The sequence below is a fragment of the Mesoplodon bidens genome (assembly GCF_964165515.1).
Source record: "Mesoplodon bidens genome assembly, chromosome: 3".
Lineage (NCBI taxonomy): Eukaryota > Metazoa > Chordata > Mammalia > Artiodactyla > Ziphiidae > Mesoplodon > Mesoplodon bidens.
In genome coordinates, this window is record NC_138178.1 from 8,347,253 (window position 1) to 8,364,012 (window position 16,760).

Below are 16,760 nucleotides of genomic sequence, written 5' to 3' on the forward strand. Positions count from 1 at the left end.
GCACTTGTCTAGTAGGTTTGCTTTACCTAAAGAGATTCGGTAAATCTTTTGGAACATATTTTAGACTAAGCATCCTAATGAAAAAGATTGCATTCCCAAGGAAGCAGAGGGATGCATTTAAGTAGGATTTACTTCTTACTTTTTCCCAACTAAAAAAATCCTGCCCACATCAATAAGCTCCACGTAGTCAGATTTGGATGAGCTTTGAAAAGCCCTGCCCCATTTGAAGGGTCCTGACATGGTAAATTATAAGCCTAAAACGGCAGACCACAAGCTCAGAGAACCTTTCTAGAGGTTCTCTGTTCGTAATAAAGAACAGTTTTAACATTGAGGCCATATCTGGAAACGCCCTGTGCAGAGAAACAGGTCCTCTCTGCGCTAGACCAGCCCAGGTCCCCCTCCGAGGACAGTGGGGACTGTCGCCATCCCTGTGGCCACTTCCCAGTGGCAAAGTGGGGACCTAGGACCCCAAGCGAGCTTAACTCAGAATGGAGCTGCACGGCTGGGGTGAGAAAACGTCATTGGCCAAACGTGGGGAGAGGAGAGGGGTGGACGTTTTCCCACGGGGACCCTGCCACGGGGCCACAGGCAGCATCTCTGGAAGGAAGCTCCTTCACTGCCCCGTGTCTGACCCGTGTCTCTTCTGCACCACGTACACGCAGCTGCCTTACCTCAAAGCCAGAGAAGCTCAACGCCGTCCAGTGAAGTTGGAGCGACGCCCCCCGGCAGCCCTCACCACATCCTAACCTGGCGGACCGGGTGAGTTCCCCTTTCAGACCTCCGACCCTCCCTTCCTGGTTTGCAGCGATCCTCCGTGTTCTTCGTCGGTTAGAGCATAGCAGGTATGAGATCCTAGTGACAGAGGGTTTATCGGCAGGAGAGTGAGGTACTGGGGAACCGGGAATGACGTACAGCGCTGGAAACTTCTTCCTCTCCGGAGAAGCCCCAGGCGCTGCTGTTACCTTCCACCCCTCCTGTCCGGCGCCCGTCCCTTTATTCGGGTGAATTCTCTCCACTCTCCTTCAGAGTTGGTGATGGTCCCGAAAATGTGGAGGGAGCCGAGTGTGCTTCTTTGGCCAGACTTCCAGACAGCACTGGACTTGGGGTGCAATCACCCCAGGCCAGCCACACCCACCCCCGGCCTGAGCCCCAGCCTGCTGCTTTGCATGCTTGGCAGTGTGTCCACTGTCTTGGTGTCAGGATGCTTCTTAAGGGAAAAAAAGCAGAAGGCTCAGATTCTCTCAGTCCCGGCCAAGCCCTTGTTCAGAACCAACCAACAAAGGGGGTCGGGTACCTTGAGACCCTGAGGAGGTGGCCCACAGTAAATGATGAAACCAAAACTCAGCTCCTTTTTCAGCTTTAAATGTAGGCAGAGAACACCACATAGAACAGTAAACCTCACGGACACTTAGGATGTTTTCATGTACAGCAGAGTCCGGCAGATACACGTGACCTGCTTCCTGCTCCCCTCACCGTCCCTGCCTCTTGCGTTGCTCCTAAGACATGGACTCTCAGTGGATGCTCCATTCTATCATACATTGGCTAAAGGAGTAAGAGGTCCCTTTATCCAGCTTTATTCAGTTTCTCGTTTGCTGGGGCATCTATCCATGGGGATGTCTGGGAAAATTTGACAGCTGGAGTTACACCAGAAGGAAACTACAGGACCTGAACTGGCTCCACCTTTCAGGCTCTGTTCTTGGCAGACATTTTTTGTTGCTGCAGATTTACCTCTAGCGATTTTAAACCAGGCTTTATTCAGCCTTAGTATTTGACAGATAGGGAGCTCACATTTATTGAGTGATTGTTGTGTACTCAACGGCTGGAAGCTTCTTCTAACATATCTGAGCTCATATAATCCTCACTGCAGTGCTGCAAGGGAAGTACCCAGATTTTTTTAGTTTTATAGATGAGGCTCAGAGAAAATCAGTGTCTTCCCAGTGTCGCACAGCTGGATGGTGCTGGAATTTCAGCCCTGCACTCTGTGGGCCCACACCAAGGCCTCGTCTTTTTCCACCAAGCCGGTGGTTCTTAAAATGTGGTACCCTAGACCAGCAGCGTAAGCACCACCTGGGGTCCTGTTAGAAATGCACCTGTCGGGCCCGTCCGTGACCCACTGAATCAGAAACTCGGGGTGGCGCCCGGCCGCCTGTGTGTTAGCAAGCCCTTGCAGGGGATTCTGATGCACTTAGGTTTGACAATCCATCACCAACCCACCCCATGCTGCCCCTTACTCTCTTGAATTAACAGACCCTGCGGTCCCAACTGCCAGTGTTCTGTGTCCACTCCCACTGCCTGGTCTGTTGGGCAGCAGCTACCCCCGTCCTTATTATACACCCTTATAACACTACCTTACGTACCATCCACACCCCAGGTCTAGCTCGTGTGGTCAGGCAGCTGCTGCAGGGCTTAGGGCCCAAGAGTTTCAAGAAGATAGATTGATTCATAGAAAGAATGCCAGATGTTCTGTGTATATGGTACCTCCACTGGCTAACCCATCTCACCCTGAATAAGGACCTTCAGATTTCAGGCTGTCTTCCTGGCTCCTCCAAATTTTCTGGATCACACCCAGTCTCACCTGATCTAAATACATGACTGTTACTTGACTGACAGCAGGCTTTGGAACTTACGAGCACCCCTCACTTGCCTTTCCCCTGGAGTGGATCCAGGGGATCCCCATTTTTGATCACACACAGCTAGTGAGGATTCAACACCAATTTGAAACAAAAATGAATTCTGGTCCTTAAACTCTTTTATCAGATTGAGTTGAATTATCATTAACGAACAATAACTGTTCTCTGTGATGTGATAAGAAAATAAGAAATGGGGGCTTCCCTGATGGCGCAGTGGTTGAACGTCCGCCTGCCGATGCAGGGGACACGGGTTCGTGCCCCAGTCTGGGAGGATCCCACATGCCGCGGAGCGGCTTGGCCCGTGAGTCATGGCCGCTGAGCCTGCGTGTCTGGAGCCTATGTTCCGCAACGGGAGAGGCCACAACAGTGAGAGGCCCACATACCGCAAAAAAAAAAAAAAAAAAAGAAGAAGAAATGGGTCCAAAGTGCCAAAGCCTGGCTGCCTTCCTAACAAAACTAAAGAGGTCTTTGACGCCCGCGAGGGGGCTGAAAGTTGCGCAAGGCCTGTGTTATGTGTCACTAGCGCTTGGGTGTGTAGTCAGCGGGGCTTTCCAATGCATTAATAAGCTCCTAATCGTGTCTGTGGCGGCTCCTCTCTTTAACCTGACCTCTCTTCTCTTCCTTCTGCTTTCCTTTGTTCAGAGAAGCAACAGAAAACTCGCCCATTATGGATGGGTCTGAGTCTCCAACTCACCAAAGTACTGATGAATAGAGGTATCGTAAGGGCATGTTTCATTCTTACAGCCTTCCCCCTTCACTGTTCATGAGTCTGTGATCTCAGGTGTGCTGCATCTGTGTTGCCTTTGCCCGTATGTATCATAATTTCCAGAAGGAAACATCTGAGTGGTGTAGAAGCCGTTATTTTCATGTCTTATTTCTAGATACATGTGGAAGTCGATGTTTATATGTATGTTTTTACATCAGGTGTGTGTTTGTTAGATATCCCCACTGCTACTTCCCAGAAAAGACCACGAAGTATGTTTTAGACTTTCCCAGGCTCTTCGTACACGCAGGTACTCGTAGAAGCTTTTACTGGTTTTAGTACTCAATGTTTGTTGAAAAGAACAGCATCGTGCAGTTTATATCTCAAGGCGCCAAGGGCAGACGGAGCTCATCCAGAACCACCTGGTCACCCACGCTTTCATCCCAGTGTTCTTGAGTGACGGCTGTGCACTCTACCAAGCGCCATAGGGCTCTACTTTCCAAAATGAGATCCACCGACAAGCATCCTCACCCAGGAGCTTGTTAGGAGGTAGACTCTTGGACATACTGAATTCGAATCTGCATTTAACAGGATCCCTGGGTGAATCAAATGCACGCTGGAATTTGCAAAGCCCTGCTACAGTGGGCATAAAAACATGAACACCTGGTCTGGTTCCTGTCCTCAGGGGGCGACAAGGTATTGAAATTAAGAGCATTTCAAGGGTTAACTAAAAAGGATACCATTCAGAAGTGGCTAAAAAAAAAAAGTGGTAAGTTTATTCCATCAAAAAATGATTCTTGCAGCACTTAGGTATTAAATGCCCTGAGACTTTAAACAAAATGCTAAAAGGTCTCCAAGGGGAGAAGGATCCCTTCCAAGGCCCGGGGTGCGAGGAGGGGGCTCGAAGGGTGGAGACCAGTTCAAGGGCAAAAGCAGCACAGATGCAGAAACAAGCAGGGGTGTCTGGGGAACAGCAGAGTGTCATTTTGCTGTAGAGAAAGAGCGAGACTTCAGCCTGAAAAGTAGGGTAGGACAAGATCCTGAACCAAAGGGGTGAGACGTGAAACAATTTTTACTGCAAGTGCCCTCAGCTGGCAGATGGGGGATTCAGAAAACAGGGCCTGAGCCTTTGAGAGGAAGACGGTGTTAAAAAAATTCAATTGAGTATATTTGAAAGAGCTTACTGGCTTTATTTCAGTGATTCATGAATCAGGCAGCATCCAGTCCGGCAGATAGAAAGGAGCTGTACAAAACAAAAGACATGCAGGCAGAAAGGAGCGGGAAGGAGGAAGTTACACCAGGTGAAAAAGCGGGTTGGTTGTAGCCCAGTCGCTCTCCGTTAGGGGACGGCAGGGGTCTGTCGGGCAGACGTGCTGATCCGGCAAGTCCCGATTTGACTGGTTAAAGATTCCTTTCTGGGGGAGCTGAAACTATAAAGTTAAGTCTCGGTTTGGTGATACGGAACCTATAGCCTAAGCGACTTCATTGTGGGTCTGCTGTCTTGTTTTTAACAATTACCCCCTTTTCATCAGACTCTGAGCCTAATTAAGAGAAGTGAGCAAAATTTAAGGCATTAGCGCTACTCCCAGCTATGGCTTTGGAGTTCTTACCGTTTTTTCTTTTGCTGAATCTCTGTGTGGTCTTCACAGGTCACGGCATTGGGTTCATGGTCTTTCAGTCGGCCATTCTCTTTGTTCCTTTTCTGATGTTCTGTTCTGAGGGAGATCATTTGCTTGGTAGCTAGTGGCTGCAAAGTTGCATTTAAAGCTTTTGCGAGAATACAGCGCACTACGGCGACTGCTGTGACTATTATAAGCAGAATAATTCCCAAAGAAAGATCCCGTTGGCTGGTTTGTTCAGTAATCTTACGTGGCTGAGTCTCACCTTCCCCAGAAGTGCTGATCCAGGTGCAGCAAGTGGTGTTGGTCACAGCACAGACATCTCCTTGGTCAGCTAAAGGATAATCAACCAGAGGCTTCTCTTATTATCAAGAGCAACTCTGGCCAGAGAGTCTAGGGAGTTTCATTGGGCAGCTGTTGCTTTACCAGCAGATTCTGGAATCTTCAAGAGGTAAGGAGAGATTCCTGGTCGTGGCCTCATTTGCATCAGCTCCTGGCCGGCGGAGTAGGGCTGCACCAAAGGAAGCAGATTTTGAACCACTGAATGCTTCCCGGTAATTCCTGTTTCCATCTGTGGCTCGGGCCCCAAAAGGTGACAGCCATGGAGGCCAGTACACCTGAAGGGTCTGTAGACAGCACAGGTGGTTTTATTCTCTTTCCCTTGCCTGTGTCCCTTTCTCTGTACAGAGCCTGGATGCAGGGTTCCCCGGGGTGTTAACCAGAGACAAGGAAGTAGATCCCCAGGGTTAGGGAGTGGGACACAACAGAAAGGTGGGCTGGCTGTTTGGTCCAGAGAAACGGAGGCACTGGAAATCAGGGAGCAGTTTGTGATGGACGGAACAGTGTCATCACCGGCATCGTTATAATTCAAAGTCTCTGAGGTTAGATTTACCCCCCTTTGCAACGGCCTTAGATATGTGAACAATGGCAGTATCTTTCCAAGCCAGAGCAAAGCAAAAAAGATGGACAGCAAGAATCATAAAAACCTTCACAGTGTGAGAATTAGGAAAAGGATGGTCAGAGAGGGAAGGAAGAATGGAAAGACAGACATGTTCTTGATCTGACATCTTGGGAGGAAGCAGTCTATCTCGATGGTGGCTACTTCTCTTGCTAGTCGGTTTGATTGATTTGAGATCTCCAGCTTTTTCGCAAGGGACCAGAAGTCAGGTGGAGCCTTCATCAGTTGTGAAATATGCACCCAAGGTTTGGCCCCTTGTGATTTGGCAGCCATGTGGTGGTCAAGAGTTCTTGGTAGGTTCCTTGCCATGAATCTCAGTTTTGCAAAAGCATCAGAGTAAAACAATAACTGTCTGTAAATGACAAAAGAACTTAAAAATGCCCCTTGCTAAAGATCTGATGAGAGTTCATTATAATGGAATTGACAAGGAAATTTGGTTATTTCTGTGATTGACAGACAATATTTTAAGATAACCAGAATTATGACTGATAACATTATACCAAGACATATCAGATTTCTAGGAATTTCACACAATTTCTAGAACACTTAATTATATTAATAATTAAGTGTTATTAAAATACAAATACCCAAGAAGATTTATCATCACTTCGTTGGCAATGCTTCCCATGTAACTGAACAATAAACCTAAGTAGTTTAACATCTCTCGTAAGGTAAGAGACAAATCCTTTGAAATCTGATTTAGATAACCATAAGAACACGGGAGCACACATGTACTACGGTTTACAAGATATTTGTGTCAGATCGGGCAAGGAGAGTTATGATCGGAGAAAGGTAAAAATAAGGCACTGGGAAACCGGGCTGCAGAAGTTTAACGCTGTAGCTGACATCGAAGGGACTTCGGCTGTTGCTTAAGGTGGCACCAAGGATGCTAGAAGAACCGGGTTACAGGAGGGACCAGGGAGGCTCCAGCCTCACAGACAGGTCGGGTTTTAAATGACAAATACAGAGTCTGAAAGGTTACCCCCCTTGGCAGTTGCCTGGGAGACACGGGCAACCCGGAGAGAAAACAGATCAGTGGAGGAGTCTGGTTAACTTCCCCCATCGTGATTTCCACAGTAAAGAGAACAGTGGCGGAGATCAAGTTAAGTTATACAGGCCTGGCCCCGTTGTCTTGGGATAGCTGTCTATGTCCGATGTCGTCTGCTTCTGGTGCCGGAAGATCTTAAGTGTGAGATCACCAGTGGCTTTGCTGGTTCATTCTGGTCCTGTTACTCCTTTCAGGTGGGCCGGATGCCTTCAAGTTTAGCTGTGCAGGAACTGGCGAGCAGTACCAGAAAAGATCCTTTCCAAGGAGGGAAGCAGGAGTCCTTTAGTTGGGGTCTTTTCCAGCGGATGTATTCTCCAGGAAGTAGGTCATGAGGGGTGTCAGTGTCAGGCTGTAATCTTATTCAGCATAAGCTTTTTAACCTGTAGGAGGAATAGAGAATAGATGACTAGCAATTTTTTAATAGGTCCTGTCGGGCAATTTGAGGGTCACAGTATGGAGACTGAAGCAGATGCATGGGTCTGCCAGATACTGTTTCATTGGGAGTGAGCTTAGGTTTTTCAAAAGGCAAGGACCTTAGATGCAAAAGGACCAGTGACAGCACCTTGCTCAAAGTCTCAGGAAATTTTCCTAATTGGGTTTTAATGATGTCATTAGTCTTTTCTCCTGGTCCTGAATGCAGCCTGTATAGCATAAGAAGGACCCTCCAGAGCTCTCGGATTACCTGGCCAGTAAAATGAGCTCCTCAGTCACTATGCAGAAATGATGGGGGTGCCCCATATAGGGATGACGTTTTGAAGTAATTTCTTTGCTACAAAAGAGGCAGTTGCTTATCAACAGGAGAAAGCTTCTACCCAGTGAGAAATTTGTTCTTAACAATTCCGATTAGTCATGAAAATTTCTCGAGGCATTAAACAGTTAGCCAACATCTTAAGTTCTCTTCCTTGGTGACAAATTTGTAACAGAGATTAACGTGAACTTATTTGACTAATAAACCCAGGTAGAATAAAAGTTGTACATATGCATTATATTTAACATACCTACTTTAATTAAACCAACAAACTTAAGTTAGCTTTTATTTACTAAAGATTTTTCCTAGATCCTGCAAACTTGAAAAACATTTGGGTTAAGTTTCTGTATTTCAGAGTTTTAGAATACTTAATTTGATAATCGCTTATTTTTCTTTAAGCCAATTAAATATGCTCTTTTACAAATTAATTTTGGTAATACCACTCAGAGGTAGAAAAACATTACAAATATACAGTGTACATAGATAAACATCCAGACAGATGCAGAGATTGTAAAGCTTTTGTTTTAAAATTTTAGCCATGAGACAGGTACAATAATGCAAAACTTACTAGTTTATAGAAGAACACTTTTATCCAAATCCTGTTTCTGGAAGTTGGAGTAAGGTAGGGTTACCTGCTCAGATGGCTAACGCTTTTCATTACTATTTGTGGAGAAGACACTTAAGATTTTTCATTCACCTAAGCTCCAAATAAGTTGGAGTAAGGTAGGGTTACCTGCTCAGATGGCTAACGCTTTTCATTACTATTTGTGGAGAAGACACTTAAGATTTTTCATTCACCTAAGCTCCAAATAGCCTTCCCCATCTTTTTTTCCTTCTGGTGAGAATTACCTGCCTGAAGTTTGTGTTTCTAAGAGCTGGCCTAGGTAAGAATTCTTGGAGGAGACCAGGTAGAACATTCACAACTCAAAGGCACAGGAAAAAAATGGAACTTCGTCCAGGAAGGACTTTTCTTTCTTAAATCCAGGTATTTTACAATGTCTGCAAGCCTTTTGAGATGAAGAAGGGATGTCTGGGGATTGACAGAAAGGATAGGTGGGCTCTGAACTGCCTCTAGAGCTGCATCTCTGTGCTTGTAAAGACTAGGTCTGTAAGACAAGGACAGTCAGGGAATTGGGTTGCAACGTGAATGACATCATAGCCCATCCAACTACATTATCTTCTATTTGCTGCTTTAGATCAGGGAGAAAATCTTCAACTAAGATGGAATTCAAGAGATTCCTATGCTCTAGATTTAGAGCTTTGTCTTTGGAATGTTTTTCTTTCCCTCTGGGTACATAGCTTCATTTTGACTTAGGGGACAAAGCCTTTAAAAAGTTCCTAACGGGCTCTGTATATCAGCTTCCAGTTTGGCCAACTTCTGACCACAAAGCTACTTAAACAATCCTTTTAAATATCTTGTCAGGGGGACAAACAGTAAAATACTCCTGGCCATACTGAAAGACCCCATGGATGCAAGAGGCATTCCCAATGAGGGTGCAAAGGACACCACTCTCCCAAGCTCCAGAGCCACTCCCAAAGATAATCAAAAGAAGGAAAGGCTTAGTTCCCCTGAGGGCTGGCACTAATCGATAGGACCTCAGCCACAAATGTAAGGTGCAACTTACCTTTCTGTTACATCTGCCCAACCTGACGGTCGCCAAGCCAAGTTCTCAGGACACAAAACGAGACAAACAAGAAGGCGACAGCTGTCCCTGGGAGAGAAAAGATCAACCAATGGGTCTGGATTTGGAAAGGAAGGGACATGAACATTTACCTTTCTCTCTCAACTGGGCACTGCAAACAGAGATTCAGGAGAGCTGACTGTGGTCAGAATTCTCACCCGTTCCAGCTTCTGCCAGGTTTACCAGGATCCCATCTCCAGGCTCTGGAACAACTGGGGTTTAGAGAGTATAGCTCCACTAATCTACCAGAATTTGGCAAGGTTTTCCATAAATTTTAGTTTCCCCTTGGCTGTTGAAGGGAATAACTGGTAGCAGTTACAGGAGAATCCATGGAGTACCATCAACCCTGGGAGAGCCCAAATGGGGGTCCTTCTTTGAGGGTAGAAATGGGTGTGTCCGTAAGGCCACCAACTTGATGGCTTTTGTTTACAGTCATGCAGTCTCTTCAAAGTGGGGAGACAGTGCAGACGGAGGACGAGTATAATAAGGCAAGGTGGAGAGGGGGAGAGTGGGAGTTAACATCAGTCTTACCGTCTTTTATTTTGGGTCTCTCTCTAGTATCTTTGTTTTATTACCCTTTTGCAATGAATCTTTCAGTGAAGCTATTTGGGAATTTTGAAGCCTTTTGGAGGCTTCCTCACGCCAATTAAAATAGGTATCCCATTGCACTTGTTTGACTTGGGAGCCCTTGCTTTCAGGTGCACTTCTGAAGTGAACGATCTTGGCTAATTGGAACATTCCTCATGGTGACCACTGCCATTTTAGTTTATCTTCAGTAAGATTGGTCCATGTGCACGCAGACAGACCAAAAAAAATTTTTAACACAAAACTGCTGTGGGTGGTTCCTAAGTCCAAGGTGGGGGGGCACCCTTAAAGCATTTAGATGACTGGGATCCCATTTTCGGAGTTTTTCCTAGAACAAAGAAAAATCCTCAATAGCCTAAGGCGTGAGCTTAGGGCTGGGACTTGGGGTGTGTTTGACAGTTTGCCTTTCACAGGATACTTCTTTGTCCTGGTGGACGGCCTTTGCCCATGACCAGGGGTCTCATTACATGGAATTTTCCTGCAGGTGGCCAGTGACCTATTGTGAACCTTGCTTGGCTGTGACCACCTTATCCTTACCCGGGAGGCTTGTGCTTTGGAGACAGCTGTCTCTCGTTAGGTGTCTGATCCACGCCCTCCAATGTTTGTTTTAGTTTTGCTCTCAGGAAAACTACACGTCTGAATGTGAACCAAGTGCATTATAATTCAGAAACCAAAGGGTACTCACCAGAGGGACAATCTGTCCTTAACTAAGTCCTGAATAAAGTCGGACACATCAACCAAAAGGAGGGAGCTTGAAATCAGAAGTCTCCTTCGGATCCCATGGCTGCCACCACTGTTAAAAAAACAAGTTCAAGTTTAAAGATCTTGTTGGCTTCATTCATTCAAGTTGCAACCCAGTTCCTTCTGGAATTAGAAACTGTCCTTGTCTTACAAACCTAGTCCTTACAAGAACAGAGATGCAGCTCTAGAAGCAACTCAAAGCCCACCTATCCTCTCTTTATCAATCCCCAGACATCCCTTCTTCAGCTCAGAAGGCTCGCAGACATTGTCAAAGACTGGATTTAGGAACGTGAAGTCCTTCGTGGAGGAACTCCCCTTCTTTTCCTGTGCTTCTGAGCTGTGAATATTCCACCCGGTCTCCTCCAGGAACTCTTACCTAGGCCAGCTCTTAGAGACGCAAACTTCGGGGAGATAATTCTTGCCAGAAGGAAAAAAGAAAAGGCTCTTTGGAGCTTAGGTGAATGAAAAACCTGAAGTGTCTTCTCCACAACTGAGCAGCTAACCTTGAGTCCAGCTTCCAGAAACATGATTTGGATTCTACTGTTCTTTTATAAACTAGCAGGTTTTGCAGGATCGCACCTGCCTCGTGGCTGCGGGCAGCACGGAGCTTGGCGTGCTCTCTTTCCGTCTCTGCCTCTACTCCCTGCTCCTGGCGGTCACTTGCTTGGGCATTTGCCCATCTCTGACCAGTGACTGGGGTTAGAGGACTCTAACTGGCCCCCTTGGCCACCCTCAGTGAGGGTAGGGCAGACACCCTGGTGGAAAGCACCACCAGGACGACGCAGTGTTAGGGAGAGACTGTCCCCCAATGAACAGCATATGTCCACCGTGGGGTCCAACCACCTTTTGCCATGAAGTCTCTCAATCCCTCAGGCACGATGGCACAGGTCAGTTTTATCAGGGTGGAGAGGGAGTTTGCAGGGTGGGTGGGATGGAATCAGCTACTTACCACCAGAAGACAGTGATAGACGGGCAGGGCCAGTTCTGGAATTAGGGCCTTGATGTTGCTTTGCTTCTGAAGCCACCTTTAAGCGTATTAACCCCAGTATATATTTCAGGGGTTCCAGGCACAGGACTCTCTTTAAAGGCCACAGTATGCTCACAGGGGCCTTGGGTTTTCCAGCGTTGATGGGTTTTGGAAAAGCCAGATGAGAAACCTTCACGAAATCCAGAATGCCTTCATCCCCTTGTTCTTAGAGAAATCAGCGAATCAAACAGAAAAATGGCGATGATGGCTTATTCTCAGTCATAAACTGGTTCACGAGGTTGTGTTGAAGATGCTCTTGAAACCTGCTTTCCTTTGAGTCTCTTCCTGCCACCCGTCCACAGCCATAACGGTAGCGCAGGGCACGGGGAGCTCAGCGGCAGGGGAGGAAATCATCTCCTGACATTTATGGAAAGTCCTGATGCTGTTTCCAAATAGGTATTTCTACCCCCAAAACGGTGTGTGCTCTGGGGAGGTCAAACCTGAAAACCCAGCTTGAACAAACCCACACCTACTAACTCAGAGGCACAGACCCATGTCCCTCACAGGAATGCTATTCCAAAAACTGAAGGCTGTGGTTAAAGGCCTACAGGTCTCATCCCTTTAGGAATCAGCACGAATGAACACTCAGAAGTTACTAGGAGTAAAAGCTCAAAACAAAGGAAGAGCACAGGTGGTAATCCAGGCCCCTCTGCAGCTGTTCCTGCACAGGGCCCCGAGGTCAGCCATGCCCACGTCAGGGGCTGCACGCAGCCAGCAGGGCAGGGAGAGGAAGGTAGGACCCCATCTCCTCAGGCCGCATGGCTGCTGATTAACCAGAGTCTGGGCGCCTCCTGGGCAAATTCCAGCCCAGTCCTAGATTCAATGAGATGAAGTATGATCTTTAGCCCTGAAAGAGCTAGTTTAGGATCAGTGGGGAGGGGCCGTTTTCCCTAATAATGTTGCCTAGTAATGATCATGGGCATTAGCATATCCATGTGATTGCTTCTTGATACGTAAAAACCACAGCTGACCCTTGAACAACACAGACTGGAGCTGCACAGGTCCACTTATACTCAGGTTTTTTCCAACAACTACAGTCAGCTGGCCCTCCGATCCACTGGTGAGGAACCCACAGATACAAAGGGCCAACTGTACTGCACCAGTTTATATCAGGGACTTGAGCATCCTGGGACTTTGGTATCCAGGGGGGCTCCTGGACCCAATTCCCTGCAGATACCAAGGGACGACTGTACCCTACCTGCATCATGACGCACAGCTGCAAGTCTTTTTTTACAAAGTCTTTTCTATACGCTTTTCTATATATTTTCAATACTTCTTTTGATAATCACACAACAATACATGTTATTTCAAATAAACAGCAGTTAAGACTCCATTCAAAATATCACCTCAGTTTCCCTACAGGGAAACCTGCCATTTTGCATGTGCTTCCAGGACAGAATAAAAATCTGGTGGATGCTGGTTACACCTAGGATCTCATGGAGGACAAAGCAAGCAACTGTTCTGAGAAAAAAAAGAACCCTGAGGACTCCAGCAGGAGGGGGTCTGGGCCTCGGCTGCATGGGAGAGTCACGTGTGGGGGGGTCTGAATGCTCCTGACTCTCAAGCACACGCCAGACCAATTAAACCTGCATCTCCACAGTGGGCCCGGACAGGAGTGTTTTGGGGGTTCCCGGGTGACTCCCACATGCAGCCGAGCCCAAGGACCACTGCATTAAGTGTTAGCTCCGTTTCCCTCCACAGATGCGCAAGGGTTAGGTCCCCTCTGTGTGAATGTTCTCCAGTCTGCGCGAGCCTGCTGTACGCTCAGCACCGTCGCAGGCCTGGTTCCTCGTGCACAGGGAAAACTAGTGAGATCCTTATCATCCCCCCCTATGGACACGTACTTCTGAACGCAGACTGCTAAGTGACGTTCCCCCCTAACTGTCTCCTCTCGTCCTTGGATTCCCTGCAGGAGCTACAATGATAGCTGTTTCCTGGATTCCCCCCTCTATCCAGAACTAGCTGATGTCCAGTGGTGCGGGCAAGAAAAAGCCAAGCCCGGGACCCTCGTGTGAGCCAGCCGGCCTCAATCTGGCGGCCTCGACGCCATTCTGAGATCACCTCACTGCCTCTCATTTGCCTTACCCAGACGCAGTGTCACCCTGCACCAGCTTCGGCCCTCAGCACTTTTCTTCTCCTGTCTCCGCGTCCCCCTCACCCTCCAAAAACCTGACTGAGGAGACATTCTGGAAGGTTCCGGTCCCACTGTGTGTCCCCTGGCTCCCTTGCCCAGAGAGCCAGGCACCAATCCTCAATGGCATCTTGGTGGCTCCCCCCTGTCGTGACAGCCCCCTGGCCAGGAACCATCAGGGAAGCTGGCTGGCCTGGATTCCTGTGGACTAGTGGCATTGGTGGAAACCAGGAAAGGGGACTTAAGTGCAGGGTGATCCAGAAAGACTGTGAAAGCTGGGGCCCACCTGCAGGCCCACCAAGCACTTGGCGAAGAAGATGCCTCGTGGGAATATTCAGCGGACAGCTGAAATACTTCCTGGGAGGAGAGACTGTTACGGGAGCAGGGAGAACGGAAACAGAAGCTGAACACGTCAGAGATGCATCCAAGGATCACAGTCAGTTATGCTGCCAAAGATTTAAAAAAATTAAAAACTAAAAACACACAAAAAATTAAGAGGGGCCAAGAGGAAGACGTTCTTTCTGCAATGAAATCTCTTTTAAATCCTCAACTGCTACTGCATCCCACGCGTGAAAAGTCAACCATCTGTGACGTGTGCCCCTCACCCCTCAACATTCCACCTCCCTCTCCATCGAGAGCCTGAAAACTACCCCAATGCGATGGTCACGTCGGGGGACCCCCTGGCTGGCATTGCTGACTTGGATCTCCATGAGTCTGGACCCCAAGGAGAACAGGCCCACGGCGAGTAGCGGAGTGTCCGCTGAGCCCTAGCCTGCATGGGGGGTTCAGCCCAAGACACAAAGCTGCTTTCCTTTGGGGATTTGTAGGAAACGTAAGGTGATGGTTGCCAAAAGTGGTTCTCTCTCATTAAAACAACCAGTAAAAGTGTATCCTGTTTTTTTCTCACAAGGTGTTTCATTTGATCTTTTATGGGAAAAAGCACATTGCGATCCATTCAAGTGTTTAACTGTCGTAGCCCATTTTCTGTTCATTAGCACTTGTGTGACAAGGAGTTCAGATCCGATGGCACCCGGTTAACAACGTGTCACTTCTTCCAAGAACCCAACTATGCCCTTAGGTAGGAAGACTGTACTCACATGTCTACTAGCTGGCAGGCAGAGCAGGGTTGAAAACATGTATCAGCTCCCAGAGGGCCCATATGCCTACGACATCATCAGCTGCCTTGATGTGTCACGATGGTCTGCAGGTACCAAAAAAGGAAGAGAGAAGAAAGGTGTGTGGGAGCTGCACGTTTACATGTGTTCTGAGCTATGCTTAACACACAACTGGAAAGCCATCAATCTTCAAAGGCCTCAAAAATACTTTTATAATACTAACAAGTGCACACTCGTAGTTGGGTTATTTCAAATGGCACAAACACGGTCTCCACAGAGGTGGGACGCTGTGCTTACTGGCGCAAGGGGCGGGGCGGGGCGGGGCGGGGGCGGGGGGGATTTCTTTTCTCACTTGTAATGACTTCCTACTGGAAAGGCAGTGGCCAGCCAGAGACAGGAGCTGGGGTGGGGTAGATTTGTGGGCAAGCAGAGTTGAAGTTAGCTTTAGCGTAACAAGAAAAAGCTTTGTTTTTTATGTATATGTAATCCAAGAATAAACAATAGACTCTACCAGACCAGGAGGGTAAGAATGGACACTTACCATTGGTTAAAATGAAATATCAGTAAATACCCACGGTGCTCCCCCTGCTGCAGCTTGAAGGGCACTGTGGGGTTCCTCTGGGGGCTCACAGCAGGCTGGGGCCAGGCTGGACGGTTCAGGGCCGGGGTTCCCTGGCTCTGTGCACGGCTGGGTTGGTGATACCAGCTTGCGAAAGGGATTAATATTCACGGAACGCTTTAGGGGTAAACCCTGCAGGGTAAATAAAATTGGTTATGATGGTTGGTATTAAACGATTCTGGGGATTGACACGGGGAGGGGTGTTGCTCTTATTTTGATGGTCAGAGCTACAAACAGCAGGTTTTTCTGTCCCCGTGCGCAAACATTCTGTATTAGGCCAGATTATTTCTCCCGAAAGAAGATGCATGAATAATCAAACTGAACTCTGTCCCAGAGGAAAAGTCAAAAGGGAAATAGACGAGGTGACAAGGTTACATACTGCGGATGATACAACCGGGATAGTAGCCTGAAATCCAGTCTGAAGTCAGTCGGATCAAATTTTTAGCCCAGTTGGGTTACGAAGACTGGGAGACGAAAATTCTTTCTAAACACTTGGGTGTGGGATTCGGGGGGCAGAAAGGAATGGAGGCAGGATAGAGGGGCAGAATTACAGTTCAGGCAAACAGTATGACGGTCTGGTAGTAAAGACAGAGACTGAGTAAAACAGGTTTTACTGTTGAGCTGCATTTAGTTCCTACAGGATGTACATAAACGTGCTGGTCCTTTGAGGCTGACATGGTTAATGGTCAGTGTGGTGGGAAATGATGTAGTTACCGTACACAAGCACTGGCAAGCTCTTTATATATCCCTATTTCTTTAAAGCAAATTAAGATGACATATGAAACCCCTGGTCTGATATAAAGCCCCTATTGGATTCTTTGGATACGTATAAGAAACTGCCTGTTCAGCCAGAAGTCTGGTGAAAACACCTACGTCAGACTTTGTTGTGAGACAGGTGGGTTTTTTAAATTTGATCATATGCAGGTGAGTGTTGAAACCGTTCAAATTCCAAGCTGTTTTCATTCGGTATTAGTTTAGTTCTACATACAGCAAACCCCATCCAGGTGCTATCAGATGACCAGTTACTGCTTAATTAACTAGGTGTAAAGTTTTACATATACATTAATGTCAATAGTTTATTACAAGTCGTGTAAAATGGACTCTAGTTTAATAATGGGGAAGAAAGGATTAGGTTGCTCCTGAAACTGATTTGT

At 47.3% G+C, this 16,760-nt stretch overlaps 2 protein-coding genes across 9 annotated transcripts in view; one reads left to right on the forward strand and one right to left on the reverse strand.

Annotated features, from left to right (window-relative positions):
• The window catches only part of FRMD4A (FERM domain containing 4A), a 351,864-nt gene that overhangs the window by 322,230 nt on the left and 12,874 nt on the right, over positions 1 to 16,760 (forward strand). For 5 of the 8 annotated variants that reach the window (XM_081229335.1, XM_081229329.1, XM_081229333.1 and 2 more), the window contains exons 22-23: positions 663 to 759; positions 13,654 to 14,978. In XM_081229335.1, coding sequence (XP_081085461.1) covers positions 663 to 759; positions 13,654 to 13,756 — 200 coding nt within the window. In that variant the 3' untranslated portion in view covers positions 13,757 to 14,978. Of the gene's footprint in view, positions 1 to 662; positions 760 to 3,272; positions 3,667 to 13,653; positions 14,979 to 16,760 lie in introns of those variants that run through there. The other 3 variants (XM_081229330.1, XM_081229336.1, XM_081229331.1) reach the window with 3 other exon arrangements.
• Positions 3,977 to 15,070, reverse strand: LOC308614726 (uncharacterized protein). The gene is made up of 6 exons (XM_081229340.1): positions 14,970 to 15,070; positions 10,659 to 10,766; positions 9,332 to 9,418; positions 5,379 to 7,338; positions 4,944 to 5,286; positions 3,977 to 4,763 (listed from the first exon to the last, which is right to left on the reverse strand). Exons 4-6 carry the CDS (start codon positions 5,521 to 5,523, stop codon positions 4,673 to 4,675), a joined length of 579 nt encoding a protein of 192 aa, XP_081085466.1. The 5' UTR covers positions 5,524 to 7,338; positions 9,332 to 9,418; positions 10,659 to 10,766; positions 14,970 to 15,070; the 3' UTR covers positions 3,977 to 4,672.